The 17,426-nt window shown below is 40.1% G+C and overlaps 1 protein-coding gene across 9 annotated transcripts; it reads right to left on the bottom strand.

The window, feature by feature from the left end:
- Positions 1-1,159: 1,159 nt before the first annotated feature.
- PLGRKT (plasminogen receptor with a C-terminal lysine) lies at positions 1,160-10,962 on the bottom strand. 9 transcript variants are annotated; one of them, XM_087957751.1, is made up of 6 exons: positions 10,593-10,851; positions 9,726-9,812; positions 8,319-8,449; positions 6,542-6,651; positions 6,326-6,452; positions 1,160-5,044 (listed from the first exon to the last, which is right to left on the bottom strand). In XM_087957751.1, the coding sequence occupies exons 2-5, from the start codon at positions 9,804-9,806 to the stop codon at positions 6,331-6,333; spliced, it is 444 nt and encodes a 147-aa protein (XP_087813877.1). In that variant the 5' UTR covers positions 9,807-9,812; positions 10,593-10,851; the 3' UTR covers positions 1,160-5,044; positions 6,326-6,330. The 9 variants fall into 9 exon arrangements, with proteins under 9 accessions (XP_087813877.1, XP_087813881.1, XP_087813883.1 ...); XM_087957755.1 differs by lacking the exon at positions 10,593-10,851 and adding an exon at positions 10,063-10,277; XM_087957757.1 differs by lacking the exon at positions 10,593-10,851 and adding an exon at positions 10,179-10,277.
- Positions 10,963-17,426: the final 6,464 nt, after the last annotated feature.

Raw genomic sequence — 17,426 nt, 5'->3', positions numbered from 1 at the left:
TGTATATTTTTAATGGCTTTGGGTGATATGTTGCACATTTGTACATGGATATAAAATTTATTGTACAGAAACTGCATTTTGGTTTTGTAGAATATTGTGGTAAATGCTTGATGGTGGGATTCCCCCGTTAACCAAATTATTGTAGCATCAGATTGAAAGTGACAAGAGGCATCAGGCTCAACATCAGTCTGTTTTTGAACTGCATTCAACTGATCAAGGATTTCATATTCCATACAAAGGAAGAAAACTCAGGGAATTTTGTGTAATGCAAAGAAAAGTTCTTCCATCATTATTTTTTTCAAGTGATTTTTTTTATCTAATAGAATTGAAATATTCTACTTTCCTGATATAAAGCATTTCAAATATTTAACAAATTTTTGAAGTGCTTTGTTTGAAACCTATTCAAATTTGAATTTCCATTGTTGCAGCCATATAAATGCTTGTACAAAGTAAAACTTTTGAGCTTAGACTTTTTAAATGAACATGATAGGATTGTGCTGTCAAAAATAAAGCATTGTCCAGATTTCTTTTTCATTTTATTTAATTCACTTTGGCTCTGTTTAAATGGAAATTCAAGCAGATTCTCTTCTTTTGGCACAAATATTTCCACATATTCAAGGAAGTTTCTGGGTACAGTCTTTCAGGCTGGATTGGAGATGACTTCCGATTCAATATTTTAAAAGACACGAGGCTTTCAAGAGAGGAGGGTTCTCAAAAAATTGTCTTTACTGAGCTCTTGCACCTGTCTGGCTCCTGTCCTTTTGCATGAGATCTTTGATTTCATTTGTGCTTTCAGATTAATATTGGCTGTTCACATAATTCAAAAACTATAATAACCAGTCAGTCAAATAAAAAAAATCTGTAATTCTGTGATAACAGTTTTGTACATATCATTTAAACATTACATTATTATACCATTTGTGTATCAATGGTGTTCTCAGTTATTTTCCTATTCCACTGTAAGAAGAGAACTGTGTTAGTCTATGATAGCCAAAAATTAGGAGGAATCCAGTACCACCTTTCAGATTACCAGATTTTATTTAAAAGTTTGGCTTCTTTGAGCTACAGCTCACTCCATGCTTCGGATGAAGTGAGCTGTAGCCTACAAAAGCAAACGTGTTTTAATAAAGTGTGTTAATATAAAAGGGTACTACAAATCTTCTGTTTTTTCCCCTTTCCCAGAGCGCTATTCACTTTATCATAATGGTTTACCATGATACCAATAATTGCTGTGACTTGCTTTAGGAAAAAAAAATGCTGCACAGATAAGACTGCTCCATTGAGTAAAGTGATAATACAGCTACTGCTTTTTAGAACTTTTTTTAATCTATACTATTTTATATAAATAGATTGCATTTTGTAAAATACTTCTATATTTTTATTTGCTAATTGGTCTGTGGTCCAGTATGATAGAATTCAGAATAATTCGCTTTAAATGTTTACTAAGAGAGTATTAAATATTTTTCAAAATTGTACATTTCCTTTTATTTTTCCACATTTTGACTCCTTTCCTTCACTTGCAAAACTAAAGCTGTTTCACTGCTGAAATGAAAGATGATGATCCAGATCTTTTTTTTGCTATGAAAGAGTGTAGCCCTATCCAGAGTGTAGTCCTATTCTTTATAGAAGAATGAACCAATCATAAAAGTATGTACAAATGGACATTCTTTGAAGTGCAAAGAAATGGCAGATTTCAACAATGTATATCCTGCTTCTCATTTGCAGAATCTAGCCTCTCAATAGTATGTTGGGCTGAAGATTTTGACCTGTTCTTTCGGCATGATTTTAAAGGTCAAAATACCGGTAATCCTAGACTTACAACTAGTCATTTAACAACCATTTGAAATTACAATGTCCTTGGAAAAGATACTTTATGGCCCATAAGGCACTTCCGGCTGTAAAGCATTTCCACATCCTCCAAGTCTCATGATTGCAAACTGGGTCATTGGCAATTCACACTTCACACTTAATGGCTGGTTGCCACCAAACCACATGATCATGTGATCGTCATTTACAATCTCTGCTGGCTTCCCCAGAAAGTCAGTGGGGAAGCCAGCAGGAAAGGATGCAAGCTGCCGCCTCCTCCTGAGAGCATTCCGTCTCATCTCTGAGAACTGTGTCAAAAAACTGCTAACCATGAGAGTTGAGATTCCCCCCAGCAGGACAGCTCGTTTGAGAGTGAAAGGGCTGCGTGGTTTCTGACATTTCCAGCCCCAGGAAGGGTTTCCCCTCCATCCTTTGGGGGTGTGGGTGTGGGAGTTTAAATCCTTCATTGGGTATCAGGAGCATTAAAATCCATTCTTGCAATTCGACAAAGGATTTCCTACCAGTCGATGGAATGGTGAGCTGCAGGAACAGACCTAGCATCCTGAAGATGTTGGCTTCATTTCTGCAGCCCAATTATGTATTCCCCCCTCCCCCTGTGGACACTTCTCAGAGCTTCCCAGTGCACCTTGCATTCCTTACCTGGAACTCCTGTTAACATCCCTGGAGATTACCTAACAACTACAACTGGGGATGCAAGGATTGCAATTGCTTAGTGAATAAGTCCCTTAATCACTTGGCTCAATGACAGATTCCAATCTCAACTGCAGTCGTAAGTTGAGGACTAGCAGTAAATTTATGATTTGCAGAGGCTTAAGCACCCATATTACTAATTAATCCCTATCCTATTTAATGTAAACACTACATGCGCAGGATTTGCACGTCAAGGATTTATGAAAGGAAAGGTTGAACACTGCATGTCTACATTTGGAAAACAGTTTTACTGTTACAAATGCTTTGTGTGGCTAGAGTACGAACAATACCAGATTTAGCAAATAAATAGAACTTATCTAATTCCAGTGCCTGAGCCAGAGAACTAAAGAGCCCAGAGCCCAAGCAAAGCACACAAACCATCCATCAAAAGTGTGGTCAAACATACTGCTAATTTGTTAATAGATGCCTTTTCACAGGTGCTTAAGCCCTTCTGACACTTTCTGAACCAAACATGCTCCCCAGGTGCTATAGTGTTTCTCAACCGTGGCAGTTTTAAGAAGTACCTCTCAATCTGTCTGAGAAACGCCACCATAGGCGGTTGCAAAGAAGCAGGAAAAGGAAAGGAAAGCAATTCAGGGAGCCCAGTGAGTCCATTGACAGCTTATCTCGTACCTGGAAGTTGGGCCTAGTTGAAGAAAAATCTGGGATGAATATCCCAGGTCATTCAAAGACTGGCTAACTCAGTATAAGTTAGACTTCAAAACTCTTAGTCCAGTTTCCAAGATTCTATAGTATAACAGTAAAAATATCTTCCTGAACTTTGTGTTATGCTTGCTTCCTTGATCTCGCCCAGCTACGTTGGGGTTGACGGATCCCATCATTGACTTCTTGTGCCAGCTGCCTGTAGTGATTCCAAATGGTACAGTTCATATAATAACACATATTTTATTCAATCCCAGGGGCTTTAATTTACAGGGTATCATAATGTTCTATTCCACCATTAATGTTACTCTAGCTGTAACTTTTATCGGCAGTGATTTCATCTGCTCACTTGCCTTCGTCTTTGATCACCACTAAATTGGAGTACTGTGCTTGAGATGTAATTACCTCTGAAGGTGATCCAAACACTGCACTGAGTAATGTTCCTTTTCTAGATGCTTGTAGTGTCACAATATCTGAATGCAGGAGTTCAGATTTGTTTTTTTCCATCGTTTATCAGTGTTTCCGAATACAATTCAAATGTCATTCTTACACTTTACAGCTCATGTTTCTTCAGAACCAGATTATACAGGGGATGGCTGGCTGTCCATATGCTGACATCTAAAGGAGTTTCTTGAATGTCCATGATTAAACTCCCTATGTTTTTGGAACACCTGCCAAACATCTGTGGGGTCCATGGCAGCCTCTGAGCTTGGTTTACTGAAAACAGTAACTTATGGCCATTTTTCATACTTACAATCATTGCAGCATTCCCATGGTCACATAATTAAAATCCAGATTTTTGGCAACTCCTAATGATGAGAGTTACAGTGTCCCAGGATCAGGTGATCACCTTTTGCTACCTTCTGACAGTCTATGAGTGTCATGCCCGTCTGAATCCGAGCAGGAAAACGAACAACTGACAGGGAGTGGAGTGTGCCTCTGTTGGCTGTAGAGGAAACTGGGAAAGGGCAAAGTCCAGCTGGGCAGAGCAGGAGAAAGGTAGAACAAGGAAGACGGAGTTCAGAGGAACACCCAGGCCCATCCCCTCTTCATCCTGCATTCAGGAAGGAACAGAGAAGACAGCAACGTGGGTTGCATGGCTTACGGGGGAGGAAAGGGCCTTGATTCCCTTCATTAGGTACACCTGGGAAGAGTTTAAAAGAGATGCAAGCGGAGTGCGGCATCTGTTGGGAACATGTGAGTTTATCTTGTGTTGATTGTGGTTATCTTGTGTTCCTGGAATCCTCCCAACCAGGTTGATTTGCTGTTGTTCCTTCATGTCTGGAATTCCTTCTCTTGCCCTGCTGTATTAATCACCTCATCTTGCCTTGATTGGACTTATAAAGTTTTTTGACCACGTTTTGGACTTGAATCTCTGCAGCCAAAGGCTTCTGGGATTTTTTCTCCAGCCCAGAAGGAACCAGGACATTGGGGGGCAAAGTTGGAGCTAATAAAGGGACTCTTACTTATTATTTGACTGCATTGCCTTTGTGCCACACCCTGGGTCATCACAATGGGGAAGCCAGACTCACTTAACAACTCTGCTACTAATTGCAGTGATTCACTTAACAACTGTGGCAAGAAAGGTTATAAAATGGGACCAAATTCACTTAACAATGTCTCACTTAGAGAAATGTTGGCCTCAATTGTGGTCATAATTGAGAACTACCTGTATTGTATGTACTCAGAATTCATAGAAACTTTGAGTGACTTACTTTATCAGGATAGCTAATACGTATTAATGGTTTACCACAACTCAGTGAATGTTGCATGATGGATAGGTTAGGGAAAATAAATAATCCAAATAATTGTATGGCTTATAAGAAATCCAATATACAAGGACATTTCTATGTGGATATTGTACCTAGAAAGAAAATGAATAAATCATCACTAACCATGAGGAATTTAATTATTCAGATCCTATCCAAATATTACATATATATAAATGAAAATCAATGCACCACTAAGCCCTAAAGCTTCAGACAGAGAGCCAAGGTATATATCATGTCCTCGGGATCAAACAAGGCACAACACACTTTGACAAAAATGATGGAAAATGGTAATCTGTCCCCTAATAGCCAGGCCTGCTGCTGCTGACTGCAAATGACAGTGATTCCTCGTGGCTTACCACAAATAATAAAAACTGGAAACTACCTGTGGAAGCAAAGACACCCCAGATAATCTCCCAGTCTACTGCTACAAATACAAGTAGTGCCCACTTGTTTAACAACCATTTTGTTACAATGGACTTTTTTTTTAAAAAAAAAAGTCCATTTACAACCCATCTTCAGAGCTACAAGTGTTTCACACACACATTTGGTTGTGATTCCATGCTCATGGATCAAAATGCCTAACAGTTCAATTAATTGTTCTTGAAGTGTGTTTTTTTAAAAGAGAACAATGTACTGATGTAAAAAAAAAACCTTCAGATGAAAAGGGTTGTTGCTTTTTTCAGATGAAAAGGTCTATGTTCCAAATCAACTCATCAGGGCAATAGAAACCACTCCGTTCTTTTTCTGAATTACTGTTTGTCCTGCGCCCTGGAAAGTGTGTAAAGAAAACTTAAAACACCACTTTAGAAAGCAGCTGCACCCTTCTATGAAAATATTGCACAAAAACTTGACTGTGTGCACAAGGACTATGCAGGTTGTCGGTAGGATTTCTTTTCAGTAATAGTGTCTTTACTCTGTTCCCTTCTCTGCCATTACTATGTATTTCACGATCTATTATGATGGATACCCACAAAGGGTATTGAAGTCAGCCTACAGAAAAGGATGAGATAATACAAAGAATAAAAACATAATAGTTTAAAAATAATAAAAAAAAATAGTAGAATTCATATTGTATTACATGGTTTTATTTAATAAAGCAGGCGACATACAGGCAATTCTTTTTTAAAAAGTTTCACTTTATTTGGTCAGCTTATACAATTTGCTTCAATGATCACCAGTAGAAACTGTCTGTTCCTGCTCCTAATTAAAATAGATAAAAATATGCCTCTCTTTGGGATGGAAAACGATCTGGTTTTAGCACCCTTCTATATTCCTTTTCTGATGGACAAGATGACCTTTTCAAGTTTCAGAAAAGGCCCCACATACCACGCTTGTATCAGAGTTTTAAGTCAGCAATGCGATTATAAACATACCTATTTTATTTCTCAATAAAAATTTTGCTTTGTGCTCTTCTGGCTTTTTCAAGATCATCAAAAGTGATAGGTCCTTTTGGCATTTCTAGTGCAGCATAGTCTGTGTCAATTATGTTCTCAGCTTCACCTGAAGAAACAGATGGAATTCATGTATATATTGCATCAGTTTGGTAAGAGATAATAACTAACTTTCTATAAGGAATTTACAGGACTTACATTTCATTCTTTGTAGTAAAGTTCCATACCCCTTATCATACTGAAATGCAAGTATAAAGCTCAGAGGTATAACTGGAATAAAGAGTTGAGGTTTCTTATTTTTTATTGCTCTGTATTGAAAAAAAAATTATATATTAGATAACTAGGCAATAAAAAGTAATATCAATATCCAGATAAAATGCTTTAAATGCAAAATATTAAGATTACTTAATGCTGAAATTAAACATGTTTTGCAGCAATAAAGCTCTGTAACTTTTAGTTCATATTTTCATTTGATATAATTGTGCAAATAACATGAATAACCAAATCTCACACATATTCAGTTCTTTTAATGTGCTATTAATATAGTTTTGCTAGCAATTATGCGAACAGTTACGTATATTTTGTTGTGCCAACTGTAAATCCCACATTTGATTAATTGATTATTGTAAGGGCTTTTTCAGTTCACCAGATTATATCAGAACAATGTCCCACTGTTTTACTCATTTACTGTAAATCTGTTTCTGGCCATGTTAACTGAAGATAATTATGATAAATATTTGTTCTAATATTATGTGTTCCACACCAAAATGCAAGATACTTCTTGGTAAGAAAATTCTCTTCCCATTCCAGTGGTTTACACTAAGCCAGGGGTGTCCAACCTTGGCAACTTTAAGACTTGTGGACTTCAACTCCCAGAGTTCATCAGCCAGCAAAGCTGGCTGAGAAACTCTGGGAGTTGAAGTCCACAAGTCTTAAAGTTGCCAAGGTTGGACACCCCTGCTCTAAGCAAAGAACCTTATTAGCCCATACTGCTTGATATACCAGAGTGATATAGAGATTAAGATGCTAGCCTAAGAATGCAGATAGTCAACTTCAAGTCCATCCTCAGCTATAGCAGCTCCCTTGGTGAATTTGGACCAGTCATTCAGACCAAACTATCTCAAAGGGCAAAATTGAAGGCTGGAGTGCTATGTACAGTGCTTTCAACTCCTGAAGGAAAGGTGGGATATAAACCTAACAAATGCAAATAAAAAGCAAATGAAAAATGGTTAAAGCAATCAGGAAGCGTTGTTTTAATGTATCATAGAGCAAACATGGTGTAGTGGTTAAAGCAGCAGCTAAAAGCTGAGAGACTGCGAATTCTAGTCCTGCCTTAGGCACAAAGCTAGTTCAGTGATTTTGGATAGTTGCTCTCTCAATCCTAAGAAGAAGGCAATGGCAAACCATGTCCAAAATCCTGCAGGAGCTAGTTGTCAGAAGTTAACTAAAAAAAGACAGACCAGGAGCCTTCGTTTATCCCCCTCTTCATAGACCAATATTGCTAAACTAGGAATAGAACTAGGTTGGCTCCAATTGAAATCGCAATTGCAGATATAAATCAAAAATTTCAATTCAGGCATAATATTAATCCAATGCAGGTTGCTTAGTTGGTTGCTCAGGAGAAACCAAGCTGGAGTGACAGTTTGCATGCATACTCTGCCATAATACACTATAAACCAGTATTGTGAAGGACTCTTCCTTATGTAATACATTTGTTATTTGAAAGAAATGGGAGATAATCACTCATGTGATTGTAATCCTTAAATACAGCATGTATAGCTGGTCGGTGCCTGGACCAAAGTACCCTTTTCATTTCATGTACACCTCTAGACTGGAATATACAATCAGCTATATTTATTTATTAGTTAATTTTTTTATTTTAAACGTATCCTTTAAAAACTGAAAGAATGTAACAGTAAAAACAATAAAATCTATCTCTCATTTGCTATTTAAGAGGGGGGAAATAACTGCATACCCAATTGTTAGGCCCACAGTTGTAAGGCCATAAAATGATCCAAAATATTTGAGAAACTCCCTTGTGCCCGCAATCTGCATGGCCATCTGTCTCTCGCGCATTTGATTTTGCATCAGAAGTTGCCTTTCTAGCTGAATGCAAAAAAAGAAAAAAGGTTTTACTTACACATTTCAGTAATAAAAACAATGTTTTCAGCCTTTATATATTTGGTACCTATTTTCATAATTTCAGGATAAAGAATTATTATCTTAAACTACTTGCTGGGTTATAAATATCATGCACCTGTTCAAATTACTGCATAAATACTTGTCTCTTACATATTTTAGATGACTTAAAAATAAGGCTCTCCCATCAGCTTCAGACAAAAGAGTTAGGAAAATTGTGCCAAGCTCTCAATATTATGACAACTTCTACTTGTCAGAATGCAACATTTTTATTTAAAAATATTTACAGAACTATCTGCAAATTTGATGATACTTGATATAGTGAAAGGTATGTTTAGTATAGCCCTTAAAACCAGACTCGATTCTTTATATAGTCATGGATTCAGCATGTGTTATTGGTTATTTCTTAAGTTATGAATCAATAAATAAAAGTAAAAACTTATAGTGGCAATCAAATTTATTACAATGTTCTTAATTTTTTAACAGTTAGTCAGCTTCTAGATTTTATGAACAGAAAATCTAATATTATTTCCTCAGAAAACTTTTAAGTATCACATCATTCTGATGATTTATTTTTATGGACTTTTCCACTTATATCTTTACATAAAGATATAGCTTTCCCTCATTGTGATGTCCTGAAAAATATTGAGGGATATCGAAACTGGAATACTGAAATTGGCTTGTTGCCAATTTATTTTTGCCACTTTCAATCACCCCCATCTCTAGGTAAGAGGTGGTTCTTCAGCAGCTCTTCCTTGTTTGGCTTTGGAGAAGTTAGATCAAGGCTTTTCAAATTTGCAACTTTAAGACTTGTGGACTTCAACTCCCAGAATTCTCCAGCCAGCTTTGCAAGAAAAATGAGCCTTTCCCATCAGCTTTTGGAAATAAATCACAGCTTTTTTAGATATAGTGCTATTCTGGCTGGAGAATTCTGGGAGTTGAAGTCCACAAGTCTTAAAGTTGCCAAATTTGGGGTCCCCTGCGTTAGATGGTTGCACAGCATGGCAAAATTTGTCTACATCACAGGTGTCAAACTTGCCATCAAGGAAAAGAAAACTTCACAGAGCTGGGATGGGCGTGGACACCTCATTTTATCTTTTATTTTTCTATTACTGTATTTTAAAGACTTGGCCTATCTCTAAAAAGAAATCTTTTTTTTTCTTCAAATGGAAGAGAGAACAGGACCATGCAGCATTCCTAAAATCTTCCCATTGTTACACACTTCTATAATGCAAAAACCCACCTGAAGTCGAGAATTTATAAGCATGAATTCCTTCTGATTCTTTAGGCTTTCATTGACAGACTTTGAAAAGATGAATCCCATTTTGATCTAAAAGGAGAGAAGAAGGCATTGCAACCCTAGTTCACAATCTCCCAAACATTTGACACCTAAAAATGCTCTCTCTCTCTCTCTCTCCCGCCCTCCCTCTCTTTTGAAGAAACCAGAGTGTGTGGCTGGATAGTTTTGCTGTGCCTTTAACTATGGTTGCCAACAATAGGCTGAATTTCTTATGAGGGCTATCAGATCCGGGCTGCCAAAAATCCCAGGTCAAAGAATACAAAGGAACCATCCAACCTACCGAAAACTATCCAATTGGTTTTGCTATCTTAGTGGCTGTGGAGGCGTCGGCAGCCCAGCTACGGTAACTCCCTATTTCCTACATCGTAAAAAAATCACAACCCGTCGTTTACGAACCACACTCGCCGAGAGGGGTGAATAGGGGGTGAGGGAGGGTTCCTTGGTCGAGAGAGGATCAGCCTGGGCGCTGCGACGCAGGTCGGACACTCCAAACTCACGCGGGTTACGCACGCGCCGCCCAGGCCGAGCGCGTGACGAGGATCCCAAGCCTTCTGGAGGGCCGGCCGGGAGTATGATGGGAGTTGTAGTCGCAGAGTCTATCCCGAGGCCCAGTCCGTGCCAACCACCGCGGCGCAAGACGCCACTGGCTGCTCTGCCAAGCCCCGACCGTGCACAAAAGCAGCGAAGAGAGACCAGGCTTCCCAACTCCTCTCTCTCTCTTCTTGGCCTTTCCTTAGCCCCGGGAGTGTCCAAAGTTGCCAAGGTTGGACACCTTGCCTTAAGTCTATCGAAACTTTCCCAATGTTTTACCTTTTTCAGCAGGTGACCTTCGTTCCCTCACAGCCTAGTAGTAGTTGCTCTAGGTGCAAAACACTTCCGGGAACAAGTCGTGCCCAGCTTGGCACGACGAACAGATTGCCCGGAGTTGGTGTGGGCGTTCAAAAGAGCGAAGGCATTACAAGCAGTTGGGAAAAATCGCCAGCGAGGCAGGGAGGGCGGGTGTGTGTGGGGTCTGTGAAATTCCAGCTCAGAGAAGGATCCTTTGCCACGGCATGCACTTTTCAACAACAACTAACCAGTTGCAACTTAACGGGGAAGTGGGCGGGGGGGGGGGGAATCACCCGTCTCGGGGAGAGTCAATTGAGGCCGCCTCATTTGGCCTTGGATTGGACTATGATTCGTGTATGATTCATGCCAGCATCTGTTGGCTCCGTAGCCGGCTGGGTGGTGATCAGATGATAAAATTGCATTTTTCTACACACCCTTTCTAAAAAAAGAAAAAGAAAAAGAAGAAAAGAAAAAACTCAGTGGTATACCCAACTCTGCAATGCCAGTCCCTTCTGGGATGCCTTTGGTGGGGCAGGGGTCTCCAAACTTGGCAACTTTTAAGATTTCTGGACTTTTGTTGGAAGAATTATCCTTCTGGGTTCAGTTCCAAGTGGGGGGAAAAGACACTGGAAACATGGAGGCTATTTGGAAAGATGGTTTAATGGAAGACAGGACCACATGGCTTGAAGCTCCAAAGTGAAAAGGATGACCACATACTTCAAGGTGAGAAGAGAAGGTCAAGAAGGGCTGAGATGCTGAGAGTGCCTGGGTTTTTATAACCTTTGTTGGGATTTGAATTGGAGCTTGTATTCTGATGTCAGACTCCCATGGGGCCATGCAGGGGCAACTCTGTAGGCTGTCCTGAGTTCCAGGCTTGGTTGAGCTTTGCTGGATAATGATGCACTGAAAGGGCTTTGGGCAATTGCTATAGTTTTATCTGGAGATCTTTGTTATGTAAAGTATTCTGGCCCAGGCCTTAATGGCCCACCCATTAACAAAGGTGGGGGTGAGCTTCTGGTTCTGAGGTGAGCTTCTGCTTCTGAGTTTCTACTCTTTTTAGGAGAAATATTCTGCCTTTTTAATATTTCCTAGGATATATCAATTTTCTAGGAGAGGGGTGGGTGCTAACTTCCTACACTTCAACTCCCATAATTCCTCAGCTAATCATGCTGGCTGGGCAATTCTGGGAGTTGAAGTCCACAAAAGCCTTAAAGTTGCCAAGTTTGGAGACTGCTGCTCTTGAGTGTAGCCACGATCGAGGCAGTAAAACCAGATTTAGAAAAGCAGATGATGCTTCTCTGCAGCTAAATAGGCTGAATGCCGATAGGGGCTTCATAGCTCAGAATTGGAAAATTAAGCAAAAGTTGCAAACTTAAAACAGGCACAAACACTGCGCTCAGGTTTGACTTCACAGGGTTGTTGCTGTGGAGAAAACAGGAGGGAGAAAGGCGTGTTGCCTTAAGGTCTGTAGAGATCCTCAGTCATCCAAGTCATGGTTGTCCCAAAAGTGCTTTTTCAGGAGGCTAACTGGACTTTTCTTGTTTTTTCTTTGAAGGAATATAAATCCTCCCATTCCCCACTATCCTGTCAGAGCTGAAGAAGCTTCTTGGATGAGAAGTGAAACGTCTTCAAAGAAAAAACAAGGAACTCCAGTTGCCTCTTGAATTCCTTGCCTTAAGTTATTTATACAAATAATAAAGGCGGGACATAAATAAATCAAGTTTTAAACTGCTTAAAAAGGCCAGGGAGAGAATCCTCCCTTCAGCAGCTTCACACAGAAGGGTTAAAAACAAAAAAACAAATTAAGACCCGGCGACGCCCTTACGGTCGAAGCCCCGCCCTCTTTCAACGGGCTGGAAGAGAAACCCACGGCAATGGCCAAAGCCGACCAGTGAGCTGAGGGAAAGTATCGAGGGCACTTTCGGCCACAGCCAGGCTTGTAGCAAGAGGAGGAAGCAGTTCTCCAGATAAAAATATGTGAAAGACTTTTCTGTCTCCTCACTTGGCCCCATAATTTTTTTTAACTGAAATGGCAGCCAAACTCTTAACAGAACAGGAAGGGCGCTTGTCTTGGAGGTCTTCTAATCCAGCCCCCTGCCAAGCTGGAGACCCTGTACCATTCCCAGACAAGTGGCTGACCCTTGCCTTCTTGGAAGTCTTCAGTGATGGAGCACCCACAATTTCCAAAGGCAAGCTGTTCTACTGGTTAATTGTTCTCACTGTTAGGAAATTTCTCCTTAGTTCTAGATTAGTTCTCTCTTTGATTAGTTTCCATCCATGTTTTCTTGCCTTGCCTTCTGGTGCTTTTGAAAATAGGTTGATCCCCTCTTTGTGGCAGCCCCTCAAATATTGGAACACTGCTCTCCTAGTTCTTTTCACCACATACCCAATTCCTGCAACCTTCTTCATATGTTTTAGCCTCTAGGCACCTAAACATCTTTTCTGCACTCTTTCCAGAGTCTCAACATCTTTTTTTATAATACGGTGACCAAAACTGGATGCAGTATTCTAAGTGTGGTCTTGCTAAAGCTTTATAAAGCAGTACTAATGCTTCACGTGATCTTGATTTTATCCCTTTGTTAACGCAATCTAGGATTGGATTGGCTGTTTTGGTTACTGCCAAAATAATACTGCTGGCTCAGATTTAAATTATTGTCTGATAGGACTCTCTGATCCCTCTCACAGATACTGCTGTTGAACCAGGTTTTACCTAATCTGTACCTGTGCATTTGTTTTTGTTTTTTCTTGACTAAGTATAAAACCTTACTTTTTTTCTGCATCTCATTTCATTTTGCTGGATAGGGCCCAGTGTTCAAGTCTGTTGAGATTCCATCTGGATCTTGAGTAGATGTTGCTTCTGGGGTATTACTATCCCTGCCAGTTTAGTGTCACCTACAAATTTGACTTTCCCGTCTATTCCCTCGTTTAAATCATTTATGAAGATACTGAAGAGTACGTGGCCTGAAATGGAAACTTGGGGGTACCCTACAGCTTACTTCCCTCCGTGTAGATGTAGTTCTATTAAGAACTACACATTGAATGCAGTTTGTCAGCCATTTACAAATCCATTTGGTGGTGATATAGACAGTAAATGGCTGACAATATGTTGACAACATATCCCATATGTTGTTTAGCTAACCAAGGAGTAGGTTGTGGTCTACTTTGTCAAAAGCCTTACTGAAATCTACTATGTCCACTGCATTTTGCTGGGCCACTAAATTGTCACTTTGCCAAAGAATGGTATAAGATTTGTTCAGCAGGATCTGTTTTTGACAAACCCATGTTAGCTTCTGGTTACACCTTTGCTTGCTTCTAGGTGTTAGCAGATCTGTCTACTTAAAGTTTGGGCTGAGAATTATGATGGGACCAGTGAGGTTAGACTGGACTGTGTACAAATATACATTAAAACGCTGCCGAAACATTGCTACAACTTTAAAAGCACAACTACAATGACGTGGGAAAATACCCGAACAAAGCTGAATGCCATACATGTAAGTACCCGCGAAAACTTAAGAAAACAAATACATTAAAACATACATACATATTTATGTATTTGTATGTAGGAATAAAATAATGTCAGTTCATGATTTAAAAGGTCGGGGAGGGGTTTCAGAGCCCCAAGCAAGATGGCAGAGCCGAGTCTTTAAACATTTACAACAACTGGGGGAGTGGGGTTGTGGTGGTGGTACGATTGTTCTTCAGGGTGGGGGCAATGGCAGAGAAGGCTCTTTTTCTGCCAGTCAGAATTATTTGGCTAATGGGGTCTACAGCATACCAGAGGTTCTGACCAGTTCTGGAGAACCAGTAGCGAAATTTTGAGTAGTTCGGAGAACCGGCAAATACCACCTCTGACTGGAGATTTTACAGTATCCTTCCCTTGCTAACGCCCACCAAGCTAGACCCACAGAACTGGTAGTAAAAAAAATTTGAATCCCACCACAGCAGCATACATTCCCCGCCTGGCATGGGCCAGTGTAATGGGGTGAAGATCATTCCTCAGGTAGTCTGGCCCTTACCATGGAAGGTTTTAAAGGTCATAACCAACATCTTGAATTGGACCTGGAAGCAAACTAGCACCAATGAGTTCACAGAGGAGAGGTGTTACATGCACCCAAGATTGCTAGCCTGGCTGCATTCTGTACTAGCAGAAGCATCCAGATTCTTTTCTAGTGAAGTCCCATGTAGAACGCATCGCAGTAGTCCAGACAGAAGATGACCAGGACCTGAGTAACCAAGCAAAGGGCCTCTCTGTCCAGTTGTTTGGCTGGCTCTGTTTTACAATTGACTGGCTCTAATTTTGCCAATTTAAATTGCAGGCCCCAAAAAAGAACCTTATCCCCCGGATTGGAGGACAACAGTTTTTCTGATTGAAAGAGCAAATGATTCAAGAAAGACCCATATATATATTGCATCTATTATAACATAACATAAAAACTGAGATCTGATTCTCACAATTTTGGATAATTCAGGCAACATTGACATCTAAGTAAAAACCTCGCTGATGTCATTTAATTTGGCCCACATCCAACATTTATTACTATATCTAATTTCATTTAAGTTTGTGCCTGAGAGTCCAAAGGTGTACATAGACTGCAATGTTTCCCTCTACAGATTGTTACATAAACTGTGACATTATGTCAAAGCAGAAAGCCCAAGGAAACTATCACTGGTAAGGAGGAAGACAAGGAGAGGAAAAACAGCTCTGCCCACTGTTTGTCTTGTCTCTATTGATTAGCAGCCCCTCACAGATTATTATTTGAAGGTAGGACAAGAAGACCCCCAAGCATCTTTTTAATCCTATGATTTTATGTAAATATAATGTGTGCAAGACAACTTTGTTTGGCCTTTGTGAGATGCTTTACATCTATTGCACACCAGGTGGTGCGATTGCTTTTCTAGAGTCCAGCACTCTGCACCTATTAGGGTAGCTGAAGTTTGCATATAGTTACGGTTAGATGCACTGTCAGCTTGGCAATGCCTCAGCTAAATATTCTGCCTTTGCTCATATATTCATATTTCCTCTCTTAGTCATTACACTAAAGTACAGGGTAGCACCACCAGCATTGTGTGAAACTATCAAGTAGATCAGTGCATTGTGAAAATTATCCATCTTTGACCAACTTTAGTGGACCAGCAACTTAGGTAACCAGCAAACATCCCAATTTGATTCAAGAATTTTAGTTCAAGAACTTTATTTAATGCAAAATAAAGTATGACTGCTCCCCATTTAAAAAGAATTAAAATTAATGGTGGCACAGTGGTTAGAGTGCAGTATTGCAGGTTTATTCTGCCCACAGCCTGGAGTTTGATCCCGACAGGCTCATGGTTGACTCAGCCTTCCATCCTTCCGTGGTCAGTAAAATGAGAACCCAGATTGATGGGTACAATAAACTGACACTGTAAACTGCTCAGAGAGAGCTGTAAAGCGCCATGGGGCAGTATATAAGTTTTAGTACTATTGATATTGCTATACACCTGTATAAACTAGAACAAAACTACTGTAACTGGATTGGAAAACCCAGCTGCCCTGGCTCCATCTGAGCTGAAGAAATCAAAGGCGCAGCAATGGGATTGCACTCAAAGATTGCTCCATTTTCAAGCACCCCATTTGCACGCAGATGCCCCACTTCCACACAGGCAGGCTCTCTGAGACAACGGGTCTTATTCCTCTCCCGGCACTGCGACTCCAGCGGGAGTCACTTGAAGGCTTTATTCCTGCTCTCGAACAGTGAGGCCAGGGCCTGCAAGCGAGCAGTACACCAGGGCCTTGCACGGTGTTGCTCCTTCTGCTATGTCTGTTTCTTCCTCCTCCTCCTCTTCCTCACTTTCCTCCTCTCCCGGCATCCCAACTGGGCTTGCGCTCCCTTCACGCACCTCTCCAAGTTTGCAAGACAAGCACACAGCAGCCCAGCTTGCAACCTCCCCCTCCAAAGCCTCGTTGGAGAGGGGCCCCCTGACCGCAGGGTCAGATGGGCTGAACTTCACTTCGTAATGTGGTATGTGAAGTAATGTTTTGAGTTCCGAGTTAAGTACTACAGTAATTCGTAGTTATTTTAGGAGAAGTGTAATATTGCACTGTCATGATCTTGCTTTCTTCTTTTGTCTAGCATTGCAAGAAAGTTGTTTATACTTTAAGGGATAATTTTCTTCAAAAATAGGGCTCTGACTTCTTGAGAAATTATTTCAAGAATACAACTTCTTACTAAGAATTGTAATTTCTTAGAAATAAATGAAAATCATAAGATTGGTTGAAAACGAGGCACATCTAAAGCTGCCATTCTATGCATCAATTAAAGTACTTATCCCCAGGCAAGTTTTTTTTTAAAACTTGATTCACAAAATGAGGTATGATAACCTGATTACTGTGCAGGTTCATGTTGCCAATTTTTATAGAATAGAATAGAATACCTTTATTGTCATTGCATTCTACAAATACAAACCTCTTTTACATGTGTACTGTATATCTGTCAAATGTTTCTGATCTCAAAATGCTGAAAACTTCATGAGGATTCGTCCACAAGTTCTTACATTACTAAAAGTTTTGGGAATCAGAACTGGGATTAGGAATCAGACTTCCTGGACAGCTGTCAAACATAATACTTCTACCAGGGTCACTGTTCAGAAATCCAGAACTTTCCAGAACAACAAATCAAAAATGAAATCCAGACATACTGTGAAAAAGGAGATTCATTTTATTCCCAAGAAGAAAGAGATTTGAACAAAGAGGAACTGGGTTCCAGAAACTTGGTTTTACCGGGGTGATGGTGGTGGTCCTTGGTGGGAGCTCAGGAGTATGGTTTGTGTATATGCTGGTTT

This window comes from Notechis scutatus, chromosome 2 (genome assembly GCF_049901735.1).
Source record: "Notechis scutatus isolate UNSWTSFEM ecotype Mainland chromosome 2, rNotScu1.2, whole genome shotgun sequence".
Taxonomy (NCBI): domain Eukaryota; kingdom Metazoa; phylum Chordata; class Lepidosauria; order Squamata; family Elapidae; genus Notechis; species Notechis scutatus.
This window is presented reverse-complemented; position numbering and strand designations above follow the sequence as displayed.